This window comes from Phasianus colchicus, chromosome 31 (genome assembly GCF_987193195.1).
Source record: "Phasianus colchicus chromosome 31, bPhaCol1.hap1.1, whole genome shotgun sequence".
Lineage (NCBI taxonomy): Eukaryota > Metazoa > Chordata > Aves > Galliformes > Phasianidae > Phasianus > Phasianus colchicus.
The window spans coordinates 981,857-990,320 of NC_143466.1; the positions used below are offsets into that span (position 1 = coordinate 981,857).

At 53.9% G+C, this 8,464-nt stretch overlaps 3 protein-coding genes across 6 annotated transcripts; 2 read left to right on the top strand and 1 right to left on the bottom strand.

Moving 5' to 3' along the window:
• Window positions 1-157: 157 nt before the first annotated feature.
• Window positions 158-1,403, top strand: PPP1R15A (protein phosphatase 1 regulatory subunit 15A). Its single transcript, XM_090127489.1, has 3 exons — window positions 158-291; window positions 531-764; window positions 1,012-1,403. The coding sequence occupies exons 2-3, from the start codon at window positions 534-536 to the stop codon at window positions 1,333-1,335; spliced, it is 555 nt and encodes a 184-aa protein (XP_089983615.1). The 5' UTR covers window positions 158-291; window positions 531-533; the 3' UTR covers window positions 1,336-1,403.
• A 956-nt stretch (window positions 1,404-2,359) lies between these two features.
• LOC116240041 (uncharacterized) lies at window positions 2,360-6,006 on the top strand. 4 transcript variants are annotated; one of them, XM_090127486.1, is made up of 6 exons: window positions 2,360-2,634; window positions 3,010-3,048; window positions 3,382-3,675; window positions 4,452-4,508; window positions 4,953-5,036; window positions 5,272-6,006. In XM_090127486.1, exons 1-6 carry the CDS (start codon window positions 2,574-2,576, stop codon window positions 5,376-5,378), a joined length of 642 nt encoding a protein of 213 aa, XP_089983612.1. In that variant the 5' UTR covers window positions 2,360-2,573; the 3' UTR covers window positions 5,379-6,006. The 4 variants fall into 4 exon arrangements, with proteins under 4 accessions (XP_089983612.1, XP_031466210.2, XP_089983614.1 ...); XM_031610350.2 differs by having other exon boundaries at window positions 2,361-2,634; window positions 2,968-3,048; XM_090127488.1 differs by having other exon boundaries at window positions 2,601-2,679.
• Window positions 6,007-6,113: 107 nt separating this feature from the next.
• Window positions 6,114-7,966, bottom strand: LOC116240039 (uncharacterized). The gene is made up of 2 exons (XM_031610346.2): window positions 7,734-7,966; window positions 6,114-6,779 (listed from the first exon to the last, which is right to left on the bottom strand). Exons 1-2 carry the CDS (start codon window positions 7,799-7,801, stop codon window positions 6,245-6,247), a joined length of 603 nt encoding a protein of 200 aa, XP_031466206.2. The 5' UTR covers window positions 7,802-7,966; the 3' UTR covers window positions 6,114-6,244.
• Between the last annotated feature and the right edge of the window lie 498 nt (window positions 7,967-8,464).

Below are 8,464 nucleotides of genomic sequence, written 5' to 3' on the forward strand. Positions count from 1 at the left end.
ATCTGGAAATAGCGCCCTTCTCCCTGCCCCCCCCCCCTCCGGAAGTACCGCCTCCCCTCCAATAGGAGTGGGTTTATTGGGTAGCCACGCCCCTCACGCTGCTCGATAACCAATGGAAAGCCGCCTTCGGGGTGAGGCCCCGCCCCGCCCCTGGGAATTCCTCCCTCCCTGAATGACGTCATCGCTGCCCTTATATGGAGAGGCGGCGGCGCTCAGCGTTCAGTTGCGCAGCAGCGATGGGACAAAGAGCAACAATGGAGATGGATGCGGAGCGAGCAGTGCGAGCCTTAGGTGAGGGCTGGGGGTCCCGGAGGATGAGGGGGGGGGGGGGTCTTTAGACTCAGGAAGGTCCCAGACGTTGAAAGGGGTATAAAGAATTGGGGGGATCCCCAAAAAATTGGGGGATCCCCCAAAATATAGGGGGTCCCGTAGCCAGAGGGGTGGGATGGGGGGGGGTTGGGGTCTGCCGGGGAGGTCCTGAGTTAATAGGAGGTTGGATACCCCCCTCATTTTACTGTTTTCCCCTTCAGAATATGCCACCCCCCTGTGCCCTTCCGATGGCGGCTGAGGACCCCCTGCAGCCCCCCATCCTCCACGCCCTTTTCTACCGTCCGGAGCCCGACGAGGACGACGATGATGAGCAGGGGTGGGACGGGGACACCCCCGAGACCCCCCCGGCGGATGGGGACCCTCCCAAAATTGTGGAACCCCTGAACAGCGAAGAACCCGTGAGAGATGAGGATCAACCCCGCAGCACTAAGAGAGTGAGTGCCACGTGGGTGGGGGTTTGGGGTCGGGATTTGGGGGTTGGGTGAGGTGGGAACCCCCCCAGAAGTGTGGGAAATCCGAAGGGAAGAGCCGGCCAGCATCACGGAGAAGCTGAGCCTTGCATGGAATGGGTGGGGGAAGGAGTCATGGGGCTGTCCCGTGACTCTTGCATCACCGATGACGCCAACAGGATGATGTCATCACCCCCTCCCTTGTTTTCTTTTCCCTTCCCTCTTTCCCTAGGTACGGTTCAGCCTTCAGGTCCAGGTTTTCCTACTCCAGCCCCCCCCCGATCCCGATGCCCGTCGGGGTCCTTGGGAGACCCTGGCCCGTGATCGCCTGCGCTTCGCCCACCGCTGTGCTCTGCTCAGCCCCATTCTCCAGCCCATCCTGCAGCCCTCGCACCGGGAGCGTGTTTGGGAAAGGCTACAAGGAGGAGAGAGCCTCCGGGACCCCCCCCAGGAGCCCACCAGTGGAGGATTCCCCCCTCCTGCTCCTCCCCTCCAGGACCACCTGTCAGATGGGAAACCCCAGGACTCCACCTGTGGAATGGGAATGCTCCGATGATGGGGAGCAATCTGCATGGGGGGGGGGGGGGAGTATGACAAGGGCTGACCTCCCCCCCCCCCCCCAACTGTAATTTATTTATTTATTCCTTTTTCTTAATTTACTTAATATTTATTTTATTAAACCTGTAAAATAAACTCTTTTGCTACTACGTTCTGTTGCCTGTTCCTTTTTTATGGGGTGTGGTTGAGGGTCTGGATTGGGGGGGGTGGGGGTCCATGCAGTTGATGTGCAGTGAGAGGTAGCAATGGTGCACCAGGAAACCTCTCTCCCTCCTATAGTGGGATTTCCCCCCCTCCCCAGGAATATCCCTGGCCCTTTTCTTCTCTGTTCCTGGACACCAGGACCCCCCTGGGATCCATTGGAACCCCTCTGGGGCAATGGGGTCACTCTGGGTGTGGTTCAGGACCCACTGAATACCATGGGGACTCCTCAGAAAACACCAGGGCCCCCTCCTTATATTGCTACTGGGACCCCCTAGGAGCCATCTCACATCCATGGGCATGCTATTATATGCTGATGGTGCCACTGCTAGGAAAATATTGCCCCTGCAATCCATCAGCCCAAAGTCAGAAGGCACCAAATCTGCACAGTAAAGTGGATGGATGTGGTGGGACAGCCAAGATTGGCAATTTAGCTCTGTGGTCTTCAAAATGGCATGGGGGGCCTGGTGATATTGTGTTGTAAGAGAGAGGTTGTCCTCTTCTCAAGCCTGACTATGGAACTTTTGAGCATTGGGTTGCTGCGTAAGCATTTGTGGGACCCACCTGGTACAAACATTGTGATGTTCCAGTGTTGCTGCCATTGCTTCCAGTGCACAGAAATACTCAGCTCTGTACACAGCTCCTTGGTATTAATCCACTGTGTGAGCTGACTGAGATGCTACACGTTTTGTTTTGTAAGAGAATATTGGTGGGAAAGTCCAACCTCTACTGCCATACCACCAACATCCACCCCTGAGGTTGTGGATCAATGTCGTAGGATGAGAGGCATCACTTTTGGAGCAGACCCCATGCATGTAAATGTATAACATATAAACCTCAGATCCACACTGAGCTGCTCTACCAGGCCCTGGAGAAACGGCAAAAAGAAAATAAGAAGGAGAAGTTATGAAATTGTGTTTTTCCCCAGCAACGTGGAAGGTGGTTGAGTGCCTACAACGGAAACCACAGCACTGGGGTTTGCAGAGTGATTTTGGGTCACTCTGTCTGAACGCCGTGCTCTGATGAACATCAGGCATGGGGAGGAGCTGGTTGGTTGGGGCTGCAGGAATCTTGCTGCTGTTGGGCTGCCTTGAAGGTTGGTGAAGGCTGAAAGGGACAACGTTTGCGTTGTGGATGGGAGGTAATGGCCAACAGTTGGGCCAGGGGAGGTTGAAGTTGGGTTTTAAGAATGGTGGAGTCATCAACTGTGGAGGTCTTCGAGGCACGTGAAAGTTTGGTGGGCATGGTGGGGTGGGCTGAGGGCTGGACTGGGTGACCTAAGTGGTCTTTTCCAACCTGAATGGTTCTATGGGATGGAATGGGGTGGATTTGATCTTGAGGCAATCTCCCATATTGGGAGACGAGAAGTCTTCCCCAAGGTGTCATCTCCCACCCCAAATAGATGTTTCTCTTTTCTGCCCCCATCCAGCCTTGAAGACCATCTCATACTCATCCCTTCTGCCCCACACAGGTGCTGGTGGGATGGAGCCAGAGACCTGCAGCCCCTTAGGTGAGTGCTCACAGTGCTTGGAAGAGCCTTCCATGTGCAACACCCTCATGTGCACGGCCTTAGAGGTGGCACAAGGGGATGATTCAAGGCTTGAGCCTCCATGGGTGGGACCATGAGACCACGACAAATGGGAGCAAGATGCTTAAGTGAGGCTGGAAAATCCCAGCAGCGTCCCGTCTGCAGACAGAGGAAGGCACTGCTCAGCTTTGTGGTCTGTGGTTTCCTTTTCACAGCCCTGGGGACAGCTGGGTGCTCCAAGGCAGAAAACAATATTCACAACCCCCCGTTGCACACCACCACGCTGGTGGTGCCGTGTCCTTTTTGCTGTTGCAGGTGATTTCCCCCCACCAGCTCTCCTACCAAACATCTCTTCGGCTCAGGAAGGCAATTTGGTTCTGGCCCGTTGCCTGGTTTTCTCCCATCTCCCCGTCACCCACATCTTCTTCTGCAAGAACGGGGTGGTGGTGGAGAACCACCCCGTGGGTCCCCAGCAGTTCACTGCCACGCTCACCATCCAGCTTTCTGCAGAGAGCAGCGGGACCTACTGCTGTGGGTACCGACGGCGGAGCAACGTCGGGCACATCAAGATCTCAAGTTTGAGCATCCCGTGGCTCCTGACCACCAGAGGTAAGCGTGGGCAATAGGACGTGGTCCCTGCCCCATACTGAGCGCAGCTGTTGAGATAAACCAACAGTGGTTGCCCCTGCTTGCATGATTTTAGGGTCTCCTCATGGCCAACCCAGTAGGGTCTTGACCAACGGGACCGATTCCATGAAGGGATTGTAGAATGTCAGAATTAGGTTGGAAGGGACCTCAAGGATCATCAGGTTCCAATCCCAGTGCCAACCTCTAGATCAAGTATTGCTGTGGGCCCCATCCAACCTGGCCTCAAACATCTCCAGGGATGGACACCACTCATCACTACCTGGACACGGAGCCATTGACCACAGCCTCCTGTCTGCAACCATCCAACCAAGTCCTTATCTTCAGAATAGCCCACCCTTCAAACCCACCCCTCTCCAATTTAGAGATAAGAATGTGCTGAAGGACCATGTCAAACAGCCTTGCAGTAGTCCAGGTAGATGACAGCAGTCGCCTTCCCTTTGTCCACCAATGCCATCACTCCATCACAGAGGGCCAACAGATGGGTCAGGCATGACCTTCCCTTGGTGGAGCTATGCTAGGTGTCTCAGATCACTCTCTCATCCCTCATGTGCCTTAACACCTCTTCCAGCAGGGTTCTCTTCCATCATCTTCCCACTATGTCCCTGCTCAACCCTGATTCTCTGCCATGCCAACCCAGTTGGGTCTTGGCCAACTCAAACACCACAGCTTGGCTGCATTTTGGTTGGCATAAGGTGGGTTTTGGTTCAGGACCCTTTTTCTGTGTGTTTGTTGGCCAGGTAGGAAGGGTGAGCTGAGGAACACCACCACCACCACCACAGAGCTGCCAGCTGAAGGTGAGCATCCTTGATTTATCATGGATGAACTTTATCCAAGGCATTTGGGTTTCCAGTCTCTGAGGTGCCTTCAGGCTGGGCTGTCTATGCAAATGGAAATTCCTCATTTTTCTTCCTTGGGAGGAGGGTATGGACCTTCACCATGAAGGACCTGAGAGGCGTTGCAGTTCATTTCACCTTCCCATCACTCCCCATGGCAGTCTGGGGTGAATTGGCTGAGGCAGGGACAATGTCCACAGACCCAGAGGAAGGTCTGGGCTGCAGATTAGGAAAAGCACTTTTCCCTTCCATGTGGTGCAGACCCAGCAACGCTGCAGGGATCCACCACTCCTGCTGGTTTTCCATGCAAAGCCATGTCCAAGGCACTGAATTTGGTGATTGCCCCATTTTTGGTGGCGATCAATCAGTTCCCCTCCCCACTTCCATCTACTTCCCTTCTCCTAGGGCTGGGAATCTCACTCAGCCTGGCCTTTGTGGTCATCTCCCTCCTGGTTCTGGCTTTGAGCATCCACCTCTTCCTGCAGACAGGTAAGAGTGACCCCAACCAACACCACCCTACTGCGTGGTGCCCATTAACCACAGCTTCCAATCCAGGAGCTGTGGGCGGGCGTGCTGGAGCTGAGCACGCCAAGGTTGGGATCAGGAGGCACAAAGTGGGCTTCTCACACCCAAGATGCTGCACTCACCTGGTGTGGATGCTCAGCTATGCAGGTATGGTCCAAAAAAGGACATTCACACACCCATTGCCACATCCTGCTTGCAGGAAAGCGAGTCCAGCTAGCCAGCTTGAAGCATTGCATTCATCCCCCAGTGGAAGATCCCAGCATTTCACAAAGGAAAAGTCCTCCAGGATCTCTTGCATCTGGATGACTTCTTGTTGGACCACAGACATAGCTCCTGGCTACCAAGATTGCAGCCCCCAGTGGACATGGCAGGGGGTATTGGCCCCAGACAGCATCCCTTTGGCCCAACACCACTGCTCTGCATAGGCAAGCACCAACTGCACCTCTCCAGATTTTCCATTGCCATAACGATAGCCCTTGGCCCTGGAAGTCCATTCATTAATTAAAAAGATGCTTTTCTCTCTGAAAATCAACCCTTTTCATTCGTCTCTGAATATTTCCCACCTGCTCAATTTCCCACCAGGTTTGAGCCTCAGTCCTGGATGACTCTCAGCCTCAGAGAGGTATGGTTGATAACCATCCTGGTGGCCACCAAGATATCTTTCTTGCCCAAAGCAGCACCAGGTCCCTTTGCCAACATCACCCAAGTGTTAAGGAGCATAATAAATCCAATGGCTTTTCCCATTCAGGTCTTCCCACTCTGCCCACCAAAGGCTCCATTTCCTGAATGCATCCAATCCAGCAGATGGCACCAAATGGTGCAGTTGTTGCCATTCTGCCCTTTGGACATTTCCTCCTTGGCCATGGAACGTCCTGAGCTGCTGTGATGGCACCTAGGCTCGGATTTGCATTTCAGAGCTACCTTGCACCATTCCACCCCATAAAATCCAGCAGAGCTCAGACCCAACCCCCTCCCCCCATCCACACCAAGACACCACGAGGCTTTCCTGTTATTGTTATCTGCAATGCTTTTTTTATTGTCATGATTTGCTGGCTTGGCTGCCGTTGCCTATTCCAGCCACAAGGAAGAATGAAAAGGGAAGAAGGAAAACAAAACAACAGTGCTGCTCTACTTCAGCATTTTTTTTTTTTTTTTTTTTTGAGGGAAAGCATCTACAGGAAGTGGGGACCATTCACCCCTTCCTTCTTCTGGAATCTTCTCTCTTTCTCACAGTGTATAAAGCGAAGGGGTGGTATTGCCTCTGGATAGGGGGGAGGGCTGTCATTGTTCTCCACAACTACTTTAATGATGGACTTTGCAGCATTGGACATGGTGGCCATGACCTTCATGCCACCAGCAGAGACCATGGTGGTCTCCTGGGTTGCATGGAGCTTGACAATCTGGAGCATGCCACTGTTGCTGGGATTTGCAGGCAAACCTCTGTACATCCTTTGATAGACATCCTCCAGTAAGCCAAGGTGGGCTTTTTCTGGGGAGATCTCCACGGCAAACTCCATGTAGTAAAAGCTGTAGTTGTAAGGGTTGGAGAAGAGGATGGCCAAGGTGAAGGTTTCTGCCTCGTACACCAGGATGCCCACACTGCCCCTAAAATGTTGTGGGGAGTTGGCGAAGGCACAGCATCCTGTGGCTCCTGGTGGGATGATGGGGCCTGGGGGCTCGGAGCTGTAGCCACTGAAGCAGTAGGTCCTGGAGGGAGAGATGAGGATAGGGAGAGAGAGAGGGCAGGGTTGGGGAGGAGGAGGAGGAGGAGGAGGAGGAGAAATGGAGAGGAGAGAAGAAATAGGAGAGGAGAGGAGAGGAGAGGAGAGGAGAGGAGAGGAGAGGAGAGGAGAGGAGAGGAGAGGAGAGGAGAGGAGAGGAGAGGAGAGGAGAGGAGAGGAGAGGAGAGGAGAGGAGAGGAGAGGAGAGGAGAGGAGAGGAGAGGAGAGGAGAGGAGAGGAGAGGAGAGGAGAGGAGAGGAGAGGAGAGGGATGGGCAAGAGGATGGGGATTTGGACAACTCTTGGGTTTATTGTCCTAAAGGAGGTCACAGAACCATCAAATCAGCCCAGTTGTGTTAAGCTTTCTAGATCATTGAGTCCAACCATCAGCCTGACCTGAGTCCCATCACCAAACCTCAGTGCCACATCAGCAACTCCAGGGGTGAGGATTCTACTGTATCCCTGTCATGGAGGCTTCATCTCTTCTCTAGGAGGGAGGCCAAATGATTTCCCTAAGATGGAGGCTTTAGAACTTCTATGGAAAGGAGGTTCTACCATTTCCCAGGCAGGGAGGCTCCACCTCTTCCCTGGGGTGGAGGTTCTACCATTTCCCTGGAACTGGGACTTCAGAACTTTTATGGAATGGAAATCCTGCCATTTCCCTGGGCTCCACCTCTTCCCATTCCAAACAAAACACCACCAACACCCAGACACCAACAACACACTCCACCTTCAACCCTCAGCAACACAGCTCTTGTCCACCAGAGCCAACCTCTGCATGCGTGTCCTTCAATACAGGCCAATCGTGTTTGTATTGAGGTTTTAATGGCACTGCTAACACGATTAATAGGGGAACTCCTAACCACAGTGCAACAACTCCATTTCTTTTGGAAGGCAGGCGTCCCCCACCACCAAAACCCACCCCCAACTCCCCCTGTTACCTGGGGGAATGCAGGGTCACATCCCTTGTGCTGTTGGTGAGTTGGATCTCCACGCTGCGAGAAGCCATCCCTGTGTCTGCAAGAAGCTGTGTCTGCAAGGGGATCTGCAAAATGGGGGGTTGGGGGGGAATGGACAGCAGGAAATAAACTTTACCCAACGCCGCCCACAAAAAGTCCTTGTGTTTGTGTGTGTCAACACGGTGACACAGTGTGGGGTGAGGGGAAGGGCAGTACAAGATTGGCTGTCCCAGCTGGGAAAGGAAAATGAAAGTGAGGAAGAGAGCTGGGGCTGGAAGGGGGGAGGGGGAAAATAAGGTGAAGAGAGACAAATACAGGGAGGGGGGAGGGCAGGAGGCAGCCCCCATACATCTCCCATCACCACTGTGACCCCATCAACCCCGTCCCCATCCCCACTGTGTCCCCATTCCTGTCCCCACTGTGTCCCCATTCCTGCCCCCATTATGTCCCCATCCCCATTGTGTCCCCATCCCTATCCCCACTGTGTCCCCATTCCTGTCCCTATTGTTTCCCCCTCCCAACTGTGTCCTCATCCCTATCCCCATTGTGTCCCCATTCCCATTATGACCCCATTGTGTCCCCATCCCTATCCCCATTTTGTTCCCATCCCTGTTCCCATTCCTGTCCCCACTGTGTCCCCATCCCCACTGTGTCCCCACTCCTGTTCCCATTGTGTCCCCATACTCATCTTCACTGTGCCCCCATCCCCACAG

Excerpts from the sequence above, each read along its gene's own strand:
- LOC116240041 (XM_031610350.2), top strand. The coding sequence starts at position 2,574 with ATGGGGAGGAGCTGGTTGGTTGGGGCTGCAGGAATCTTGCTGCTGTTG. Across the intron at positions 2,635-2,967 it reads GCTGTTGGGCTGCCTTGAAG|CCTTGAAGACCATCTCATAC; the intron begins GTTGGTGAAGGC and ends GCCCCCATCCAG. Across the intron at positions 3,049-3,381 it reads AGAGACCTGCAGCCCCTTAG|GTGATTTCCCCCCACCAGCT; the intron begins GTGAGTGCTCAC and ends TTGCTGTTGCAG.
- LOC116240039 (XM_031610346.2), bottom strand. The coding sequence starts at position 7,801 with ATGGCTTCTCGCAGCGTGGAGATCCAACTCACCAACAGCACAAGGGAT. Across the intron at positions 6,780-7,733 it reads GTGACCCTGCATTCCCCCAG|GACCTACTGCTTCAGTGGCT; the intron begins GTAACAGGGGGA and ends CTCTCCCTCCAG.
- PPP1R15A (XM_090127489.1), top strand. The coding sequence starts at position 534 with ATGCCACCCCCCTGTGCCCTTCCGATGGCGGCTGAGGACCCCCTGCAG. Across the intron at positions 765-1,011 it reads AACCCCGCAGCACTAAGAGA|GTACGGTTCAGCCTTCAGGT; the intron begins GTGAGTGCCACG and ends CTCTTTCCCTAG.